Raw genomic sequence first — 21,861 nt, 5'->3', positions numbered from 1 at the left:
ACGATGACGATGATGATGATAATGACAGCAAAAGCGGCAGCGAGGAGCGATAATGATGTACCCCCTTCATTATTCGCTGGGCAAAGTGTCGCCGAGTCCATAATGAGCACCAGAAATTCGCAAAGGCGAGATAAGTGACAAACGGGGAGGACTATTATCCGGAGGAGCAGTGGAATCATATGGCGAAACATCCGCTATTACTCGTCTTCTGTCAAAAACATTATAGTTCAAATAACCAACAAACTTATTAACTTTAATTTTAAAGATTGGAAATGCCTAAAAAAGTAAGGTTCAATTTTACAAAACATTCCCAAAGTTGTTTGGGAGAGCCATAGAAATATGGTTTTTATAGATTTATTTCCCATGAGTATAGCCACGTGTTTATATAAAATTTGAGATAAAAATTTACTCGGATATTTCAAGATAAAACTGAAATACAAATGCGATAAATATTTTTTATATATACAACAACTTCTCCTTTATTTTAAGAGACTTCAAAATCAAATTACTTAACCGTAAAAAATCTTCAATAGAAAATATCTAACCAACCCTTTGATTACCTCGCCTTGAGTCTTTCAATTAAAGTTGGTTATTTTTAGGAAAATCCCAAAAAGCTCATCCTTACTTGGTAATCAACCTATGGCCGGTGTAATACCGTTTCAAATTTTCCATAAGCTTGGTGACTTTAAGTCATCCTGGATCCTTTAATCGTAGCCACCTGAGCAGGTTGTAAGCAGACTAAGCAATCAAAGGGACGGCTAAAGAAAAGACCCGCTCCTGGTCATCGGACATTGGACATCGGACTTGGGACATCGGCCATCCCATCAACACAACTAATCCTCGGCATTCACCGAATGATGGACACATCTGATGGACACCCAATCCCCCAACTCTCCGCACTTCATTTCCTCGGCAATCCCAGCCTCTCTGTTGTTTCACTTTTTCATTTCTGATTACAGCCCAAGGCATATACACTGAGAGAAGAAGAACTGGCTGTCAGTTGAGAAGATTTGATTTTGGCTTTTAAAGTTTCAAATGATGTCATTTAAAAAGTTTATAAAATATTTAAGTATTATTACTATATAGATTATTTTTAATAACATAAATCAGCGTTTAACTTTTATCAAAAAATCTATTGAGAAATATTAAGAAATTACAAGATAACGCTTCGATTTTCTCGTTGTGCATTTGGTTTGACCAGATTCAAGGGTTCCCCATCAGATCCTATCCTCCTCCGCAAGGACTCTGTTTATCTCTGACAAAGAGGACGACGCACTGCCTGCTGATTGCAGCCGTTGCCATTGAAAGATGCTGCGGCGCTTAGAACTGGGCACTCTGGCCCTCCGTGTTTATCTTCCGAGCGATTCCAGCTGCCAGCTCTTGGAGGGCTAAGCAAACAGGCTGTCGAGCAAAGGGTTCTGCCGTTTAAATACCATCTTGACCGCCCAATGAATCATTCATTTGGCCTACGAATCCAATTATTGCTCATACGCCCTGTTGCAACTTAAAGCTCATTCAGCTTAAAATAAAAGCCAAGACCGACGTTCACATAAATAATTGTCCCCTGCAGCTGAACAAATGTATTTGATATCTAAAATGGAACCAGAATCTGGCATTGATTTATTATCCGACCAACGTAATTCGATATGGATAATGACCTAAAAATGTGCAAAATTAATGCTTTTATAGCTGAATTTATCGAACACAAGTGCATGCGTGTTCCTAATTATCGAGTTCATTTGTTTGCTTTAAATGGAAAGTGATTAGTTTCAGCTCAGCAAAATAACAATCTAAAGCTGAAAAAGAGCTGTCTTCAAGAGACAGCTTTGAAGTTTTAACTAAAACTAGAAGGGCATCACATTAGCAGTTTCATTCATAAATTACATTTCATAGTTATCGCTCAATAATGTAATTTCATATTTATCATTAAAATATATATTATATATAATTTTTAGAGTCTATAATTGTTCAAGATAAACAAATCTTTTAAGTCCTTATCATTGCCAGCTTTATTTCATATAAATCCACGCCATCTTTTACTGAATGCTTTCTTTTGGGTCCATTAGTTTTATGAATTTTGCATTTCCGTCCGTCTGAGAACGAATCTTAAAATAGAAATGTGTGTGGCCCTCCTTAATGAATTTAATCAGTTTTTTTAACTCGTACCAACTTTATAGAAATTCACTCCGAGTTTAGTTGTTGACGAAGAAGGTTCATAGCTTAAAAATGAGGAGAAAAGTTTTCTTTACTTTTAACCTTCTCTTGAGTTTTTCAAGTTCAAAAGCGGATATTCCAGACTGCAACTATTACGATACTGTGGACCTGTCACATGTTGAAAAGCAGAATGGTTCCTATGAATATGAAGGCATCGTAATTCCCGCTAACCTAACAGGTGAGTATGACTTCAAGATGATACCATATGGAGGAAGGCAGCCAGAAACGAAACATCTGAGAGGATGCGTTTGCCAAGTCAAACCTTGCATACGGTTCTGCTGTCCCCGCAATAAAATGTTACCCAATGGCGGATGTAGCGACGGTTTCGAGGAGGAACTTTCCCGATCAAATCCCTACCTGAATGTGACATTCGAGGATGATTCTATAGAGACTCGATATATCAACAACCAGACCATAATGAGGACCCAATACTTCGAGTGTGATGAGATGCTAGGCCTTAGGGCTGGCGAGTACGCGATCTTCGAGGTTTGCCTTTGAATCGCTAATAGTGTTCCCTAATAATACTTCAGATTTACAGAATGGAACTATATATATTAAGTCATTCAGTTCGTATTTGAATATAGAGGAATACTGCTTTTATCCCCATTCGGGCTTCCAAGAAACTTTATGGATTGTTCTCCACCACTGCTCTGGCGTATGGACGAAGGATGTTCAAACCCGTAAGGCCCTGCCTAGGGAATACCTGTATAGGTTTTCTTTTACATATTAGTACCAGTGTTTTCCTTCAGCCGTGATGGTTTCGATTGTATGCCTCATCCTTACCAGTGCCATATATCTTTACGTAAAGGAGCTACGGAATGTCCTCGGGAAGTGCCTTGTTAGTAGCTTTTTATGCATTATTATTGAATATATATTCCTTTTGCTGGAAAAATCAAGTTTATTGAACGATGTGTGCTCTCTAGTTGGTTAGTAAATTAATTTCTGTTAAGATGGGAACAAAAAGATATTATGGATTTATCTGAACAAGAATCTCTTTAACCCCCGCAGGTTATACCTCTTTCTTCTCTTGTACTGCACTTTTTCTCTGGACTTCCGTAATCAGCTATCATTTATGGATGAGACTGACGTCGCTTAGCCGCCATGAACCTGAAAATCGATTCCTGGTCTACAGTGCCTTTGCCTGGATCCCTGCTGCCTTATTTACTGGAATCATCTTTGTGGTAAACAAAGTCTGGGAGAATGATCCCCATCACTGGAATTGGATGCCCATAGTTGGTTTCAGTGCCTGTGTGTTGGTTGGTATGTTTCGAAGGGAATGTTTTTATGAGAAGTTTCTAATTAACTTTCTTTTAAAGGTTCTCAATGGACTGAAAGGATCTTCTTCCGTATGTGCCTAGCTGTCACAGGTATCTTTAATTGGATCATGTTCATTCTGACAATAAGACACATTCAGAAAGTTAAAAAGGAGGTCAAGTATTTTGAGAAACGCCAGGATGGGACCTCATCCTGTCTAGAATTCGACGGAGAGACGTAAGTCCGTTTTACTTTTACAGTTTGCCAAGAATAATAAATCTGAAATTCTATAGTTACTTTCTCTTCCTGCGCCTCTCCGTCATAATGGGCTTGTCCTGGGTGCTGTTCTTATTTAATGCAATACATTGGAAGACGATTACTGATTTAGTTAGGTATGTCAATGGATGTCTCGGTATTTCCTACTTTGTGCTACTTATTCTTAAACGCAGCACCCTTCGGATGCTCTTGGATAGGTAAGATGTAAGATATTAATCCATTCACTAGTATAACCCCATTATTTTACTTCCAGAATTCGAGGACAGATTGTCAAATTATGCTGATGATGATTATGATTTCCTTTGGAAGATAAATTTGGAGTAGACATGTCCAGCCAGGTGTTAGAGCTACTGTCAGATACCCACTACTCTGTTTTTTAACTTAACTGATAAGTTTTATTTCTTGATGCATATAAGACATGTTTATTAACTAACTAACCAATAAATTGTTCGAATTTTAAATTTTTCGTCAATCAATATGTACTGAGGGAAGTTCTGTGTCTTCTAGAGAGATCTAGGAGATCAACACTTGTAACAGCATGTAACACAAATTCTTTCTAATATTAATTAGCAAGAAATTATAATCTATATACGAGTATATCGCTCAAATATGTAATTTCATATTTATGATGAAAACATATTATATATAAATTTTAATCTCCTGAACATTTCGATAAACAAATCGTTCGAATCCTTATCACTGCCAGCTTAGTTCATATAAATCCACGCCATCTGTTGCTTTCTTTTGGGTCCATTAGTTTTATGAATTTCGAGTTTCCGTCTCCAATAGTTTGTTCTATATAGTTTCGTTCTCTGAAAACGAATTTTGAAATATAAATGTGTGGCCCTCCTTAATGAATTTAATCAGCTATTTAAACTTGAACCAACTTTACAGAAAGCCACTCGAGTTTCGCTGTGGACGAAGAAGGTTCATAGCCCAAAATGGGAATAAAAGTGTTTCTTATTTTCAACCTTCTCTTGAGTTTTTCAAGTTCAAAAGCGGATATTCCAGACTGCAACTATTACGATACTGTGGACCTGTCACATATTGAAAAGCAGAATGGTTCCTATGTATATGAAGGCATCGTAATTCCTGCTAACCTAACAGGTGAGTATGACTTCAAGATGATACCATACTGGGAAAGGCAACCAGAGACGAAACATCTGAGAGGATGTCTCTGCCAAGAGAAGCCGTGCGTCCGGTTTTGCTGTCCTCGCAAAAATATGTTACCCACTGGCGGATGTAGTGATGGTTTTAAGGAGGAAATTTCCCGGTCATATCCCTACCTAAATATAAGTCTGGAGGATGGTTCTATAGAGACTCAATACATCAACAACCAGACCATAATGAGGACCCAGTATTATGATTACGATGAGGTGCTCGGCCTGAGGGCTGGCGAGTACTCGTTATTCGAGGTTTGCCTTTGAATCGGTAATAGTGTTCCCTAATAACACTTATGACTTACAGAATGGAACTATATATATTAACTCACTCAATTCGTATTGGAACATTGAGGAATATTGCTTTTATCCCCATTCGGACTTCCTAGAATCATTATGGATTGTTGTGCACCACTGCGTTGAAATATATACGAAAGAAATTCAAACCCAGAATTACTGTCCAATTTCTTTTATATTTTTAAAGTATTTTCCTCCAGTCATGATGATTTCGATTGTATGCTATATTCTTACTACTGCCATATATCTTTACGTAAAGCAGCTACTAAATGTCCTTGGGAAGTGCCTTGTTAGTAGCTTTGTTTGCAATATTATTTTATATATACTCGAATTGCTAGATAATTCAAGTTTGTTGAACGAAGTTTGCTCTCTAACAGGTCAGTTGTTGAATTTCTTTTCGGAAAGTTAAATTACGTATTTAACTAAATAAGGATCAATTCTATATAACTTGTTTCAGTGCAGGATACACCTATATCTTCTTCGAGATGGCCTTTTATCTCTGGACTTCAGTAATCAGCTATCATTTATGGATGACACTGACGTCACTCAACAGCAATGAACCTGAAAATCGCTTCCTGGTCTACAGTGCCTTTGCCTGGATCCCTGCTGTTCTTTTCACTGCAATCACCTTTGTTATCAACTTAGTCTGGGAGATTGATCCCCATTACTGGAATTGGATGCCTTTAGTTGGTTTCAGTGAATGTGTGAGTATGAGTATGTTTCACAAAGTGGTATTTTACGATAGGTTTTTAATAAAATTTGTCCTTTTTTTAAAGGTTCTAAATGGACTTCGATGGTCTTCGATAATGGAGCCTTAACTGTCACAGGTATCTTTAATTGGACCATGTTCATCCTCACAATTAGATACATTCGGAAAGTGAAGAAGGAGCTGAAGTATTTTAGGCAACGGCAGGATGGGACCTTGAACTGCCTTGAATTCGACGGAGAGACGTAAGTCCTTCTTACTTTGAAAGTTTTCAACCAAGAATAATAAATCGGAATCCCCTTAGTTACTTTCTCTTCCTGCGTCTCTCTGTCATAATGGGGTTGTCGTGGATGCTGTTTTTAAGTGATTTAATAAGGGGGGAAAACGAATTTCGTGAGGTGATTACTGAGGTAGTTGAGTATCTCAATCACAGTCTCGGTATTTTCTATTTTGTTCTGCTCATTGTTAAACGCAGCACCCTTCGGATGCTCATGGATAGGTAAGATGTAAGATATTAATCCATTCACTAGTATAACCCTATTATTTTACTTCCAGAATTCGAGGACAGATTGTCAAATTATGCTGATGATGATTATGATTTCCTTTCTTCTGTCAGATACCAACTACTCTGTTTTTTTAACCTAAACTGATAAGTTTTACTGGCGCCATCTATTTCTTGATGCATATAAGACATGTTTATTAACTAACTAACCAATAAATTGTTCGAATTTTAAATTTTTCGTCAATCAATATGTACTGATGGAAGTTCTGTGTCTTCTAATTTCGCAGATCACAGTGTTCATAGGAACAGAGTGACGGACGGACGATAATGTCTCAGTTATGGGCCTTGAATATTATTATAATTTTTTTGTTATTGTTGGCGAATTAGGTGGACTGTTTTTCTTTTTATTAGGATTCCAGTTTATTTCTTAATTATAAGCGGGTTTACAATATGTTAAGCGGGGCAAGTTGCGAGCGGTTGCGAGCGAGTCAAAAACTATCCATAACTGCCGAAAAAACGTGCAGAAAAGATAATGCAGAAAAACGCGTGATACTGCAATACTAATGCAAATTTACTGCAATTTCGTCTATGCGTGTGAGCTTCAAGCTTTGAGACAAAAAAACAAAACAATGATGTGCTTTTAACTAGCTACGATTAGAACAACAATACAATGATGAGCATTTAACTAGGTGCGATTTGACAATAATACAATAATGCTAAATGACCGATCTATTCTTCAACAGTTATATTTGTTATAGATCGGAAACCATTCCTTCTGCCTGTTACCTACGATTACGTAATACTCTCTCTCGTAATTACTTCGTAGTAATAACCTACGTTCTAGACTACGTTTTCAGTTACTATGTTTTATATATTAGTGTTAATAGTTTGTTTGTAGTTTATATGTTGACGATGTAAATAAATAAACATTTTTATTTTTACATTGTGGAAAAATTAAATTATAAAAATGATTTTACCTATAAATCCATTTCAATGTTAATAAACGATTTTTGATGGGTGTGTTAAATTCATAAACGAATGCCACAGTTATTAAAGCTTAGTATGTAACATACGTAAAAATAAAGTAAAACGAGTGGGCGGTGTGGGTGGAGATCAACAACTTTAATAGCACGAACCACAATGTCTGACCAATATTAACTAGCAAGATATTATAATCTATATATATCGCTCAAATATGTAATTTCATATTTATGATAAAAACATATATATAAATTTTAATCTTCTGAACAATTCGATAAACAAATCCTTATCATTACCAGCTTAGTTCATATAAATCCACGCCATCTGTAGCTTTCTTTTGGGTCCATTAGTTTTATGAATTTCCAGTTTCCGTCTGCAATAGTTTGTTCTATATAGTTTCGTTCTCTGAGAACGAATTTTGAAATATAAATGTGTGGCCCTCCTTAATGAATTTAATCAGCTATTTAAACTTGAACCAACTTTACAGAAAGCCACTCGAGTTTCGCTGTGGACGAAGAAGGTTCATAGCCCAAAATGGGAATAAAAGTGTTTCTTATTTTCAACCTTCTCTTGAGTTTTTCAAGTTCAAAAGCGGATATTCCAGACTGCAACTATTACGATACTGTGGACCTGTCACATATTGAAAAGCAGAATGGTTCCTATGTATATGAAGGCATCGTAATTCCTGCTAACCTAACAGGTGAGTATGACTTCAAGATGATACCATACTGGGAAAGGCAACCAGAGACGAAACATCTGAGAGGATGTCTCTGCCAAGAGAAGCCGTGCGTCCGGTTTTGCTGTCCTCGCAAAAATATGTTACCCAATGGCGGATGTAGTGATGGTTTTAAGGAGGAACTTTCCCTATCAAATCCCTACCTAAATGTAAGTCGGGGGGATGGTTCTATAAAAACTCAATACATCTACAACGAGACCATAATGAGGACCCAGTATTATGAGTACGATGAGGTGCTCGGCCTGAGGGCTGGCGAGTACTTGTTATTTGAGGTTTGCCTTTGAATCGGTAATAGTGTTCCCTAATAATACTTCAGATTTACAGAATGGAACTGTATACATTAACTCATCCAGTTCGTATTTTAGTAAAGAGAAATATTGCTTTTACGCCCATTCAAACTTTCAAGAAACCTTATGGATTGTTCTCCACCACGGCTCTTTAAAATGGACAACAACGGATCTAACTTGTGAGGCCCTGTCTAGGGATATTTTTTTTCCATTTAATCTTATAATTTTACAAGAATATTCCTCTAGTCTCGATGATTTCGCTTATATTAACCAACCTTACCACTGCCATATATCTTTACGTAAAGGAGCTTCGGAACGTCCTTGGCAAATGTCTTATTAGCTTCTTTTTGTGCCATCTCGTAATACAGATACTCTTTTGGCTGGATAATTCAAGTTTATTGAACGAAGTTTGCTCTCTAACAGGTGAGTTGATGCATTTCTGGTTGGAATTGGGATCCAAATTTATTACCGATTTAACTGAACAAGAATTATTTGTGTATAACTTGAACCCATGCAGGTTACTTTTATTACTTCAATCATGTCGCTCTTTATTTGTGGACTTCCGTAATAAGCTATCATTTATGGATTACACTGACGTCGCTCAAAAGCCATGAACCTGAAAATCACTTCCTGGTCTTCAGTGCCTTTGCCTGGATTCTTGCTGCTCTTTTTACTGGAATTATCTTTGTTATCAACAAAGTCTGGGAGAATGATCCCCATCATTGGAATGGAATGCCCATAGTTGGTTTCAGTAGATGCGTGATGGTGGGTATGTTTCAAAAAGTGATATTTTAAGACAGGTTTCCAATTAACTATTTACCCTGTTTTAAAGGTTCTAAATGGACTTTAAGGATCTTCATGAATGGACCCTTAATTGTCATAGGTATTTTCAATTGGACCATGTTCATCCTCACAATTAGATACATTCGCAAAGTTAAGAAGGATCTGAAGTATTTAAAGGCACGCCATGAAGGGACGTTCAACTGCCTTGAATTCGACGGAGAGACGTAAGTCCTTGTTACTTTGGAGTTTGATAAGGAATAATAATAAATCCGAATCCCCTTAGTTACATTCTTTTCCTGCGGCTCTCCTTTATAATGGGGTTATCGTGGATGATGTTCTTATATGAATTAATAAACTGGGAACGCGAATTATGGGAGGCGCTTACTAATGTAGTTAATTTTATCGATAGCAGTATCGGTGTTTTCTATTTTGTGCTAATCATTCTTAAGCGGAGCACCCTTCGGATGCTTATGGATAGGTAAGCTACGTGATATTACACCATTGAATAGCATTACCCCATCCTTTTACTTCCAGAATTCGAGGTCGGGAGTAAACTCAGTAGTAAAAGTAGAGATGTACTGCAGAAGTTTCATTTTCCATGGGAAAATTACCGCATCTGCTTTCTAAAAAAACTAAATAATAAACAAATAAGTAACGATAAAAATTAATATATATTTAATTGTGTTTTAAAGTTGCATTGGATGCAAACCAGTACTGCCCACATTGAATATCAAGATCAGGATGTTTCCATCCACCACTTTCACCATTTCAGTTTTGCAACTAATTATTTGCAAGCCATGTCTATACAAGTGCAGTCAGGCAACGGAAACCTCACCATAGCCGCTGTCTACTGCCCCACCTCGCTTTACACTTTCTAAAGGACAATTAATGGACTTCTACATCCTGCTTGGAGATCGTTTAATAGCCGCAGGGGACTATAATACCGAACACACGTACTGGGGATCACGCCTTGTGACTTCTAAAGGAAGGCAATTATACAATGCAATCATAAAACCGATCAACAAATTGGACTTCGCCATGTCGTCAGACCATTCGCTAGTGCAAATAACTCTGCTTTAAAGCACAAAAACTTCAGAGGACCCCCACAGGTTGACGTCGCACAGAACCAACTGATTAAAATACAACAAGAGGAAACGCTATAGTCGAGTGTCGCGACTATAAGATACCCGTTACTGTTTTACACAATTTTAAAATATTCATTTTGCTAGTGGAAATTACCCAAGCGCCACCTATTGTCGGAGAAAGCATGTCGTCACTGCCCATGTGAGGCCTTATAACCTACAGTTCTTCATAAGTAGCGAAATAATGTTCCGATTTGAAAAATCGATATAAACAGAAACAAGTTATACAACGTCAAACGAAGGGATTTATAATATTATTATAGACGCCACAGTGTTCCGCGGTTTGTAGGCGTTAGAGTGGGCGTGGCCGGATAAAAGCTCATGGAAAGTTACAGTGGCTACCCTTAAATACGTATTCTTAAGCCTCTAGCTAGCTCTTTTAGTTCCCGAGATTTTTTTTTTTTGTGTTTTTGGGTTTTGTGGGCGTTAGGGTGGGCGTGGCGAGATGGAAAAAAACAATTCGCATTTGGGGCATCATTAAAATCTACATGCGTAATCCGAACTTTCTATCACTTATAGTTACCGAGATATGAGGTTTTCTTGAAAATGCGAAAACCGTCTTTCTAGCGTGGTGGGCGTATGGGTGGGTGTTGCCAGATAATAGTACCACTAAAAGATGCGCTGGCATCCAAAGTTTATACATACTGAATTTCAACTTTCTAGCTCTAATAGTTCCCGAGATTTTAGCGATTTGTGGGCGTTAGAGTGGGCGTGGCAGGATGCTGAACTTGCGCTGTCCCGGGACCTCAAGAATCTTCATGCTTAATCTCAACTTTGTATCTGCTATAGTTCCTGAGATTTAAGCGTGCATACGGACGGACGGACAAACGGACGGACGGACAGACGGACGGACGGACAGACGGACGGACGGATATGGCTCAATGGACTTCGCTATTGATCCTGATCAAGAATATATATACTTTATAGGGTCGGGAACGCTTCCTTCTATCTGTTACATACTTTTCAACGAATCTAGTTTACCCTTTTACTCTACGAGTAACGGGTATAAAAAGTCTGTAAGCTCACACATCAAATTAAACCCTTAAATTAATTTCGCAGCTGACATCGATGGCTCAACCGATGCTTTTGAAGAAGTATTTGTAGAGGCAACCACTATCGCAACACCACAAGGCAGGGAGATGCAAACCAACCACCTGAAAAATAATCTGCAAATTGAACGGCTAGTCCTAGAAAAGTGGAGCCTGCGACGTGCCTGGCAAACCAACAGATCGCCGTCATCAAAACAACGTCTTAATAAAGACACTCCCACACTAAATCGAGCTCTAAAACAAGAAACAGAAAACGCACACCTGCGGTATATTAAAAAACTTTCGCCAACCAGTTCAAAACATCCTCTCTGGAGGGCTCATCCAAATCTGAGCTCCCCTATCAAAACAGTCACGCCGATAAGAAATTCATCTAGCAGCTGGGTCCGCTGTGACGGGGATAGAGCCGAAACTTTTGCTTTACATCTCAGAAACGTCTTCCAGCCGAACCCTGCCACTAGTTCATTTGTACTACCACAAATCGAATCTGAATCTATTTCCCTGCCACCATTGTTTCAGCCGAAGGAGATCGCGAAAGTCATTGGGGAACTGAAACAGAAAAAGGCCCCTGGCGGTAAGCAAAATGTAAACACATAACGTTTACCCTCAACAGGCAAACTTTCCCTCCAATATCATTGAATAATACTCAGATTCCCCAAGTTAACGATGTGACGTATCTCGCCGTCCACTCGCGTTCAATCGCGCGTTATCACTGGGGTACCATGGTATATTCGCAATCAAAACATCCACAGGGACCTAGGCATTCTTACCGTAAATGATGAAATAGACAAACAAAAAGCCTCCTACAATGAAAAACTCTCTGTGCACCCCAATCGTCTTGCAAGAAGCTTGACTTGGCTTCCCAGCCGATCTCGTCTACAACGAAACGATCTGCCAAGCCCTTTCGGTCCCCCAATAGCACAATATCAGTCATATGACTGTTAGTTAGATTAATTAGTTTTAAGATTTGATACACTAATTGTTAGTCTCCAAAGGGAGAAGATTCAATAAATAAATAGCAAAGTAAAATAAAAAAAATATATATATAATTTATGATTGCTTGGCTTGGCATTCAGGCCGACCATTGGGTTGGGTAGCAACCCAATGCGTTCTCCCGGGACCATTAATTCTTAGCAACAGTCTCTTATTTTATATTCACCAAGTATTCGTCAGAGTATACATTTTGAAATTGAAATATTTTTGGACGTTAATTATTAAATGATTTAGTTTTGAACTGGAACCTACTTCATCGAGCGTCATTCGAGTTTCTCTGTTGACGAATAAGGTTCATAGCTCAAAATGGGAATATAAGTGTTTCTTATTTTCAACTTCCTCTTGAGTTTTTCAAGTTCCAAAGAGGATATTCCAGACTGCAACTATTAAAATACTGTGGAAAAACAGAATGGTTCCTATCTACCGAGAGAGACGTAAGTCCGTTTTACTTTTACAGCTTGCCAAGAATAATAAATCTGAAATTCTATAGTTACTTTCTCTTCCTGTGCCTCTCCGTCATAATGGGCTTGTCCTGGGTGCTGTTTTTATTTGAAGCAATAAATCGGGAACACGAATTATGGAAGATGATTACTGATGTAGTTAGTTATCTCAATGGATGTCTCGGTATTTCATACTTTGTGCTACTTATTCTTAAGCGCAGCACCCTTCGGATGCTCATGGATAGGTAAGATATATGATATTAATCCATTCACTAGTATAACCCTATTATTTTACTTCCAGAATTCGTGGTCCGATTGTCAAATTATGCTGATTATGATTATGATTTCCTATGGAAAATAAATTTGGAGTAGACACGTCCAGCCAGGTGTTAGAGCTACTGTCAGATACCCACAACTCTGTTTTTTTAACCTAAACTGATAAGTGCCGTAACATTTCCAATAAATTGTTCGAATTTAAAATTTTTGGTCAATCAATAGGTACTGAGGGAAGTTCTGTGTCTTCTAGAGAGATCTAGGAGATCAGCACTTGTAACAGCATGTAACACAAATTCTTTCTAATATTAATTAGCAAGAAATTATAATCTATATATATCGCTCAAAAATGTAATTTCATATTTATGAAAAAAAATATATATATATATTTTAATCTCCTGAACAATTCGATAAACAAATCGTTCGAATCCTTATCACTGCCAGCTTAGTTCATATAAATCCACGCCATCTGTTGCTTTCTTTTGGGTCCATTAGTTTTATGAATTTCGAGTTTCCGTCTACAATAGTTTGTTCTATATAGTTTCGTTCTCTGAGAACGAATTTTGAAATATAAATGTGTGGCCCTCCTTAATGAATTTAATCAGCTATTTAAACTTGAACCAACTTTACAGAAAGCCACTCGAGTTTCGCTGTGGACGAAGAAGGTTCATAGCTCAAAATGGGAATAAAAGTGTTTCTTATTTTCAACCTTCTCTTGAGTTTTTCAAGTTCAAAAGCTGATATTCCAGACTGTAACTATTACGATACTGTGGACCTGTCACATATTGAAAAGCAGAATGGTTCCTATGTATATGAAGGCAGCGTAATTCCTGCTAACCTAACAGGTGAGTATGACTTCAAGATGATACCATATGGAGGAAGGCAACCACAGACGAAACATCTGAGAGGATGTCTTTGCCAAGAGAAGCCGTGCGTCCGGTTTTGCTGTCCTCGCAAAAATATGTTACCCAATGGCGGATGTAGTGATGGTTTTAAGGAGGAACTTTCCCTATCAAATCCTTACCTAAATGTAAGTCGGGGGGATGGTTCTATAGAGACTCAATACATCAACAACCAGACCATAATGAGGACCCAGTACTATGAGTGCGACAAGGTGCTCGCCATGAAGGCTGGCGAGTACTCGTTATTCGAGGTTTGCCTTTGAATCGCTAATAGTGTTCCCTAATAATACTTCAGATTTACAGAATGGAACTATATACATTAACTCATCCAGTTTGTATTTCAGTAAAGAGAAATATTGCTTTTATCCCCATTCTGACATTCAAGAAAGTTTATGGCTTGTTGTGCACCACTGCTCTGTAAAATGGACAACAACGATTCTAACTTGTGAGGCCCTGTCTAGGGATATTTTCCCCATTTAATCTTATAATTTTACAAGAATATTCCTCTAGTCTCGATGATTTCGCTTATATTAACCATCCTTACCAGTGCCATATATCTTTACGTAGAGCAGCTTCGGAACATCCTTGGAAAATGTCTTATTAGTAGCTTTATGTGCATTATCGTTATACATACACTCTTTTTGCTGGATAATTCAAGTTTATTGAACGAAGTTTGCTCTCTAACAGGTGAGTTGATGCATTTCTGGTTGGAATTGGAACCCAAATTGGTTAAAAAAAGTATTTGAGTATAACTTGTACCCTTGCAGGTTACACTTTTTACTTCTTCAGAAATGCTCTTTATCTCTGGACTGCCGTAATCAGCTATCATTTATGGATGACACTGACATCACTTAGCCGCAATGAACCTGAAAATCGCTTCCTGGTCTACAGTGCCTTTGCCTGGATTCCTGCTGTTCTTTTCACTGGAATCATCTTTGTGGTCAACAAAGTCTGGGAGAATGATCCCCATTACTGGAATTGGATGCCTTCAGTTGGTTTCAGTAGATGTGTGTTGGTGGGTATGTTTCAAAAAACGATATTTTAAGAGAGGTTTCAAATTAACTATTTACCCTGCTTTAAAGGTTCTGAATGGACTTCAAGGATCTTCATCAATGGACCCTTAATTGTCATAGGTATTTTCAATTGGACCATGTTCATCCTGACAGCTAGATACATTAGGAAAGTTAAGAAGGATCTGAAGTATTTTAGGCAACGGCAGGATGGGACCTTGAACTGCCTTGAATTCGACGGAGAGACGTAAGCCCTTGTTACTTTGGAGCTTGATAATAAATAATAATAAGTCCGAATCCCCTTAGTTACATTCTTTTCCTGCGGCTCTCCGTTATAATGGGGTTATCGTGGATGCTTTTCTTATGTGAATTAATAAAGTGGGATCGCGAATTATGGGAGGTGATTACTAAGGTAGTTAATTATCTCAATAGCAGTATCGGTATTTTATATTTTGTGCTGCTCATTCTTAAGCGCAGCACCCTTCGGATGCTCATGGATAGGTAAGATATATGATATGGATCCCTTTACTAGCATAACCCCATTCTTTTACTTCCAGAATTCGCGATCAGATTTTCAAATTATGCTGATTATGATTATGATCTCCTTTGGGAGATGAATTTCGAGTATCAGATACCCACCACTCCGTTTTTTAAACGAGTTAAACTGATAAGTTTTACTGGCGCCATCTGTTTTTTGATGCATATAACCCCTGTTTATTAACTAACGGTGCCGTACGTACGTAATATGTTATACTCTCCCTCTCTCGTAATTACAACGTAGTAATCACTTACGTTCTAGACTACGTTTTCAAACTAAATTCACTAAATTCATTAAATTTTACTTATAAGTTAAAATAGTGTATGTAAATAGATAGATATTTTTATTTTTAAATTGCGAAAAAGTTAATTATGAAAATACCTATGCTAATGGATCAATTTAAATATGAATAAATGTATATTATTTGTTATTATTTAAAGTTAAATTCATAAACTAGTTTGCAACAACATTATGTGTATGTGTGAGTGTGTGTCAAAGGGTGTAAAAATAAAGTAAATCGAGTGGGCGGTGTGGGTGGAGATCAATAACATGTAATAGCACGTAATACAAAGTCTGCGCTCGTCACGCGCGCCACGTAAAATCGGGCAAAAAAAAGTATAAAGTGGAAAAAAAAACAATAAATCGATTCGCCTTCAAAATGCAAACATATACTATAAAAAAAAAAAAGAAAGGACGAGGAAGAAATATGGAGCGGGTTTTCCGGGGTCGACTGGCACGGCAATAAAGCCAGAAATCACGCTGGGAGCATGCAAATCCCACAAAGATTTCCACGTGCCCCCCAAAAAATGCCGTGGAAATTTTCATTTTTTCTTAGCTCCAAAAGAACAGAGAGACAAACAAATGCCAAAGGGAAAAAATAAGAGCAAACAAAGGGAAACAAGTTAACTAAAGCTAAGGAAAATCCAAGGGGGGTGTGGGGAAATCAGAGTGTGGGCAACGATAAATTCATATAAATCGCGTTAATTTAACCGCAAGCGCAGTTTAAATAACTCAAATGGCTGGGAAAGCTGCTTGCCAGCTTTTCCGACTGGACCTAAGCAACTAAGCTTGATAAAATGTCGCCGCAAAGCTCAAGACAAATAGCAACACCTCCCTCACCGTCATCCCCATCAGCATTTTCTTCCGCCCCAGAAAGGTTGCCAGGACTGCGGAAAAACGATTGGAATCTAGAGAAATTACGTTCTGAAATGTTTGCCACAATTTGTTTTGCCTTATAATGAGTTGTTTTGTATGCAAGGACAGACTTTCCACCGCCTGAGCTCAAAACGAATGAAAGAAGAAGAAGAAAAAAGGGAAAAATATGGATGACGGGGTGGCACAATCGCAGCCAAAGTGGCCATTTAAAGTCATCCGCTCCATTGAATTGCCACTCAATAATCCGGTCAAGTGTTGGCCAGCGATTTTAATTGTTTGCAATTATTTCACCCATTAATTGCATTTAATTGCCTGCTAATGTTAGGCGATCATTAAACAGATTTGCAACACTTTGAAAAGTTAACACCTTCACGATCGCTTAACTGCACTCTGTTCATTTTTAAATCAAATTCAGAGAAAATACTTAACCCCTACTAAAATATGACTAGAACATGGATATTGCTTTTAATTGGTTAATTGCTTATAATCGAATTATTTTTGATTTCTGATTTTCAACTAAAATGTTAACTAGATAGTAGATATACTCATTATTTGTTCAGGAAAGGGGTATGTTCCATTAGTTGAAAAGTTAGCAGCAGACAAAAGGAAGGGTCCCTATGAAGTATATATATATATATACGATCATGATCTTACATGACTCACTCTAGTTATGTCCGACTGTCTATTTATCTCTTCTTACTATCCCATCTCTCACATCTCAGGAAGGGGCTAGAAATTTGGCACTAAGAATGCCGATTTAAGGAATACATCTGATGTAGATGGCGCTATTCAGAATCAAAGCAATTAACTGATATATTGAAACAATACTTTGGACGTTTTAAATGTTGTTTAAATATTTTTAAATAATAACTTTTTCTGCTAAGTTACTATTATAAGGCTGAAACTAAATACTACCAAAACTTAAAATTAAATACATAATTTATTACATGAACAATGCGTAACTTTTGGCATTGAGGCTGGACATGGTCTGATGTTTTTAGAGGCCAAACGGAAAATCGAGGCCAACAGTACCGACTTGGCCTTAACTTTCCTTTGATGGCTCATTTGAAGCTGCGCGAGGCAAGGGATTATTGTGTCCTTGCTCATTTAAGTTTGCCTTTAAAACTTTTGCTTCATTTGCCCGCTGCGAAAAAGTTGAATAAAAACTTTCCTAAGGCTTCGCTGGCTCCCAGTTTTCCTCTCATTTTCCCACTCTCACTTTGTCTGTCTCTCTCTTTCTCTCTCTATTTCTCTGTTGAAGGTGCGACTCAACAGCAACCCTTGTAAAAAAAAGGGAGCAAAAAAAGAAATACACCCGGCGACATAAACGTTAATTGTTGTTGGTCATGACATAAGAGCCACCATGAAAATGGCCAACACAGCCAAATGACATTGCTACCAAAATACAATTTTCGTTATGCATAAAGTTGCCAAAAAAAAAAGGGGAGGAAAAACCGGCAGAACCGTCTTAATGAACTGGCAAGGATATGCGGCGAATTGAACGGACAAGCGTAAAGGATTGGGCCACGTTTCTGCAGAAGGCCTAATCAAAGTGACAACAGAAGACCACAAAAGCTCACACACTCTCATATATAATACATATATATATACATATATTATAGGGGAACAAGGTCAAATTGTTGGAATTCCAACCGTAATATTTACGGCTGAACGATTGCTTCCTTTTTCTGTTGCCCAACAAAAGACAAATCCAATCAAGAGAAAATATTTTTCACTTTATTTAACTGAAAAATGAAAATTCCGGATGCTCTTAAAGTATTTCACAAAAGAATAATTAAATATTAATATTTATTCCGAACTCCTTTCATTGTTGCTTTTGCTTAAAAACAAACAAATATTTTTGGAATTAACATAATCTAATGAAATGTCAACTGAAGATAAAAGAAGCCGCATTTTGTCATGCGGTTGCATAATCAAAATGTCAGACCAACAAAAAATGGACTAAATATCATTCTAAAACCAAAAAAGAAAAACCAACAATGGAACCAAGTGAAGCAGAAACTGAAACAAAACCGATTCAATGACAAACGTAAACAAATGAGAACGTAATGGAAGCCTTACATGAAAACCCATTAATCTTGGCTCTGACGCAATTCGCACGCAGGTGAAAGAGCAGGTGAGGTTTGGGGATCACGGGGGCCATAAGGAAGATTAGCCATCATGTTGTTGTGCAATGGCCAATCAAAATCCAACCAGAAACACATGAGATGACGCCGTCAGTTTCTTTTTAGTCCCTGCTGTTCACCTGTAGCTCTCCTCACCTCCTTTTTCTCACAATATGTATATAAAACGATTTGATGATGGAATCAGGAGAGTAAACTCAATGTTTTTATGTTACATCAGCAATGAATGACATAGCTGGTTATAATGGTAAGTTGAGGTGATTTAGAAGATACTCTTAAAATTCCTATGAACTTATCAAAGTCTTAACATTGTAATAGAGACAAAAAGCCTCATACGCAGTGTTGGCCCTTGGTATGATATTGCTCCGAAGAGCAATCCTTTTGGACAACGATAGCTAAAAAATACAAATTTAAATCTATTAACTAAAAATAATTAAAATCTTATAAATTATGAAAGAAATAAATGAGAAATGCTATCAAACAAAAGCCCACAAATGATTTACAAAATACTTTATTAAACCTTGTAAAAATATCACCCCTATTTTCCAGCAACTTTTGGCCACCTTCTCAAATTATTTGCTTTTGCCTTTTCAAAGTCAGAGGACGAGGATAAAGATAAGAACGAGGGCGAGTACAACGACGAGAACGAGGACGAGGACGACTGACAAAACACTCCCATGGTGGATGGGTGGAGCGAATGAAATTTAAAACCGAGACGCCTTTTTTAATGCATGTGTACTGTGTGCACGTCTTCTTTAGTGGAATTAAATTAATGACAAACAATTCCTCATTGTCTTTTCGCTGTTGCGTACTTAGCACGCGCCGGAAATGTATCCATATCCGTTTGAAATTTTTCCATTGTTTTCCTGCTCCAAGCTCGTTGGAGCGGCGATAAAGAGGTCCTAGTGCACTCAGAAAAATGATGAAAACAATTGTGTTGCGTTTCAATGTTGTTCTTAAATGTAAATATGAAATGAAAGCAATATAAAAATAATATATAAAACGTCTAAACTAGCCTTTAAATATATGTTGGAATCGTGATAAAACTTTTTTTTGCAGTGCGTCAGCCATAGAAAAGGTGGCACAACAACAAATCGCTCTTAAGTGGTGGCAGTAGAGCTCCGCTAACTGCGAACTCCCAACTGCCGAAGGACCGCCATTAGGCCAGAGCTCGAAATCGCACATTAACAGTCGTAAAACTTATGGCCAGGCCCATTTCCAACTATTAGCCATCACTGGCAGCTATGCCCTTTTATTCCCTTTACTTAGAACCAGTACTGTGAGTATTCAATATTAAGATCAACATTAAATTGATAAGAAACACAGAAACCTATCAATTTTGATTCCATAAAGTATTTGAGAAAGAATCGTACGTATTGCTTAGCTTGACACTAAGGCCATCTGTTGCCCAAAGTTTTCTTCTGGGACTATGAATTGCCAATATCAGTATCAAGTATTCCTCAGAGAACAAATTCTTAAATTCCTATTTTTTGGACGTTCGTAATGAAAGAACTCATTTATAAACTTCGTCAAGAGTCATTCAAGTTTTGCTGTTGACTAAGAAGGTTCATAGCTAAAAATGGGAAGAAAAGTGTTTCTTATTTTCAACTTCCTCTTGAGTTTTTCAAGTTCAAAAGCGGATATTCCAGACTGCAACTATTACGATACTGTGGACCTGTCACATATTGAAAAGCAGAATGGTTCCTATGTATATGAAGGCATCCTAATTCCTGCTAACCTAACAGGTGAGTATGACTACAGGAGGTTACTATCTGGAGAAAGACAACCAGAGACGAAACATCTAAGAGGATGCGTTTGCCAAGTCAAGCCTTGCATACGCTTCTGCTGTCCCCGCAAGAATATGTTACCGAATGGCGGATGTAGCGATGGTTTCAAGGAGGAACTTTCCCGATCAAACCCGTACCTGAATGTGACATCCAAAGATGGTTCTATAGAGACTCAATACATCAACAACCAGACCATAATGAGGACCCAGTACTATGAGTGCGACGAGGTGCTCGACCTGAGGGCTGGCGAGTACACGATCTTCGAGGTTTGCCTTTGAATCGCTAATGGTGTTCCCTAATAATACTTCAGATTTACAGAATGGAACTATATATATAAACTCATTAAGTTCGTCTTTGAATATTGAGGAATATTGCTTTTATCCCCATTCTGACTTCCAAGAAACTTTATGGATTGTTGTGCACCACTGCTCTGGCGTATGGACGAAGGATGTTCAAACCCGTAAGGCCCTGCCTAGGGAATACCTGTATAAGTTTTCTTTTACCAGTGTTAGTACCAGTGTTTTCCTTCAGCCGTGATGGTTTCGATTGTATGCCTCATCCTTACCAGTGCCATATATCTTTACCTAAAGGAGCTACGGAATGTCCTCGGGAAGTGCCTTGTTAGTAGCTTTTTATGCATTATTATTGAAAATATACTCCTTTTGCTGGAAAAATCAAGTTTATTGAACGATGTGTGCTCTCTAGTTGGTTAGTAAATGAATTTCTGTTAAGATTGGAACAAAAAGATATTATGGATTTAACTGAACAAGAATCACTTTAACCCCCGCAGGTTATACCTCTTTCTTCTTTTGTACTGCATTTTTTCTCTGGACTTCCATAATCAGCTATCATTTATGGATGAGACTGACGTCGCTTAGCCGCCATGAACCTGAAAATCGTTTCCTGGTCTACAGCGCCTTTGCCTGGATCCCTGCTGCCGTTTTTACTGGAATTATCTTTGTGATTAACAAAGTCTGGGAGAATGATCCCCATTACTGGAGTTGGATGCCCATAGTTGGTTTCTGTGCCTGTGTAGTGGTTGGTACGATTCGAAGGGAAAGTTTTTATGAGAAGTTTCTAATTAACTTTCTTTTAAAGGTTCTCGATGGACTGGAAGGATCTTCATGGTTATGCGCTTAACTGTCACAGGTATCTTTAATTGGATCATGTTCATCCTGACAATTAGATACATTCGGAAGGTTAAAAAGGAGGTCAAGTATTTTGAGAAACGCCAG

The 21,861-nt window shown here is 37.8% G+C and overlaps 7 protein-coding genes across 8 annotated transcripts in view; 6 read left to right on the top strand and 1 right to left on the bottom strand.

The window, feature by feature from the left end:
* Positions 1-21,861, bottom strand: part of LOC108112585 — a 78,837-nt gene that overhangs the window by 46,973 nt on the left and 10,003 nt on the right. The gene's annotated exons all lie outside the window — the stretch shown is intronic.
* Positions 2,195-3,145, top strand: LOC121530530 (probable G-protein coupled receptor Mth-like 6). The gene is made up of 3 exons (XM_041819745.1): positions 2,195-2,700; positions 2,753-2,894; positions 2,964-3,145. Exons 1-3 carry the CDS (start codon positions 2,227-2,229, stop codon positions 3,143-3,145), a joined length of 798 nt encoding a protein of 265 aa, XP_041675679.1. The 5' UTR covers positions 2,195-2,226.
* LOC108112123 (probable G-protein coupled receptor Mth-like 12) lies at positions 3,263-3,803 on the top strand. The gene is made up of 2 exons (XM_017221874.2): positions 3,263-3,560; positions 3,593-3,803. The coding sequence occupies exons 1-2, from the start codon at positions 3,291-3,293 to the stop codon at positions 3,707-3,709; spliced, it is 387 nt and encodes a 128-aa protein (XP_017077363.2). The 5' UTR covers positions 3,263-3,290; the 3' UTR covers positions 3,710-3,803.
* LOC108112586 (probable G-protein coupled receptor Mth-like 7) lies at positions 4,568-6,591 on the top strand. Of its 2 annotated transcripts, XM_017222627.1 has the most exons (6): positions 4,568-5,159; positions 5,212-5,578; positions 5,664-5,915; positions 5,978-6,152; positions 6,212-6,406; positions 6,463-6,591. In XM_017222627.1, the coding sequence occupies exons 1-6, from the start codon at positions 4,686-4,688 to the stop codon at positions 6,491-6,493; spliced, it is 1,494 nt and encodes a 497-aa protein (XP_017078116.1). In that variant the 5' UTR covers positions 4,568-4,685; the 3' UTR covers positions 6,494-6,591. The 2 variants fall into 2 exon arrangements, with proteins under 2 accessions (XP_017078116.1, XP_017078117.1); XM_017222628.1 differs by lacking the exons at positions 4,568-5,159; positions 5,212-5,578 and having other exon boundaries at positions 5,819-5,905.
* Positions 7,738-9,732, top strand: LOC108112587 (probable G-protein coupled receptor Mth-like 7). The gene is made up of 6 exons (XM_017222629.1): positions 7,738-8,398; positions 8,451-8,592; positions 8,660-8,836; positions 8,931-9,182; positions 9,246-9,420; positions 9,480-9,732. The coding sequence occupies exons 1-6, from the start codon at positions 7,925-7,927 to the stop codon at positions 9,676-9,678; spliced, it is 1,419 nt and encodes a 472-aa protein (XP_017078118.1). The 5' UTR covers positions 7,738-7,924; the 3' UTR covers positions 9,679-9,732.
* On the top strand, positions 13,716-14,605 carry LOC108112588 (probable G-protein coupled receptor Mth-like 6). The gene is made up of 2 exons (XM_017222630.1): positions 13,716-14,437; positions 14,503-14,605. Exon 1 carries the CDS (start codon positions 13,770-13,772, stop codon positions 14,253-14,255), a length of 486 nt encoding a protein of 161 aa, XP_017078119.1. The 5' UTR covers positions 13,716-13,769; the 3' UTR covers positions 14,256-14,437; positions 14,503-14,605.
* On the top strand, positions 14,617-15,590 carry LOC108112122 (probable G-protein coupled receptor Mth-like 7). Its single transcript, XM_041819744.1, has 5 exons — positions 14,617-14,679; positions 14,760-15,011; positions 15,075-15,249; positions 15,309-15,503; positions 15,560-15,590. Exons 2-5 carry the CDS (start codon positions 14,828-14,830, stop codon positions 15,588-15,590), a joined length of 585 nt encoding a protein of 194 aa, XP_041675678.1. The 5' UTR covers positions 14,617-14,679; positions 14,760-14,827.

Source organism: Drosophila eugracilis, unplaced genomic scaffold, assembly GCF_018153835.1.
Source record: "Drosophila eugracilis isolate 14026-0451.02 unplaced genomic scaffold, ASM1815383v1 contig_90, whole genome shotgun sequence".
Taxonomy (NCBI): domain Eukaryota; kingdom Metazoa; phylum Arthropoda; class Insecta; order Diptera; family Drosophilidae; genus Drosophila; species Drosophila eugracilis.
This window is presented reverse-complemented; position numbering and strand designations above follow the sequence as displayed.

Bases quoted from the DNA above. Each gene is read 5' to 3' on its own strand.
- LOC121530530 (XM_041819745.1), top strand. From the start codon at position 2,227: ATGAGGAGAAAAGTTTTCTTTACTTTTAACCTTCTCTTGAGTTTTTCA. The intron at 2,701-2,752 runs GTTTGCCTTTGA...TCAGATTTACAG, and splicing joins GCGAGTACGCGATCTTCGAG to AATGGAACTATATATATTAA. The intron at 2,895-2,963 runs GTAAGGCCCTGC...GTTTTCCTTCAG, and splicing joins GACGAAGGATGTTCAAACCC to CCGTGATGGTTTCGATTGTA.
- LOC108112123 (XM_017221874.2), top strand. From the start codon at position 3,291: ATGAGACTGACGTCGCTTAGCCGCCATGAACCTGAAAATCGATTCCTG. The intron at 3,561-3,592 runs GTATGTGCCTAG...GGTATCTTTAAT, and splicing joins GACTGAAAGGATCTTCTTCC to TGGATCATGTTCATTCTGAC.
- LOC108112586 (XM_017222627.1), top strand. From the start codon at position 4,686: ATGGGAATAAAAGTGTTTCTTATTTTCAACCTTCTCTTGAGTTTTTCA. The intron at 5,916-5,977 runs GTATGTTTCACA...CTTTTTTTAAAG, and splicing joins CAGTGAATGTGTGAGTATGA to GTTCTAAATGGACTTCGATG. The intron at 6,407-6,462 runs GTAAGATGTAAG...TTTTACTTCCAG, and splicing joins CTTCGGATGCTCATGGATAG to AATTCGAGGACAGATTGTCA.
- LOC108112587 (XM_017222629.1), top strand. From the start codon at position 7,925: ATGGGAATAAAAGTGTTTCTTATTTTCAACCTTCTCTTGAGTTTTTCA. The intron at 8,593-8,659 runs GTGAGGCCCTGT...ATATTCCTCTAG, and splicing joins GACAACAACGGATCTAACTT to TCTCGATGATTTCGCTTATA. The intron at 8,837-8,930 runs GTGAGTTGATGC...GAACCCATGCAG, and splicing joins CGAAGTTTGCTCTCTAACAG to GTTACTTTTATTACTTCAAT.
- LOC108112588 (XM_017222630.1), top strand. From the start codon at position 13,770: ATGGGAATAAAAGTGTTTCTTATTTTCAACCTTCTCTTGAGTTTTTCA.
- LOC108112122 (XM_041819744.1), top strand. From the start codon at position 14,828: ATGACACTGACATCACTTAGCCGCAATGAACCTGAAAATCGCTTCCTG. The intron at 15,012-15,074 runs GTATGTTTCAAA...CCTGCTTTAAAG, and splicing joins CAGTAGATGTGTGTTGGTGG to GTTCTGAATGGACTTCAAGG. The intron at 15,250-15,308 runs GTAAGCCCTTGT...GAATCCCCTTAG, and splicing joins CTTGAATTCGACGGAGAGAC to TTACATTCTTTTCCTGCGGC.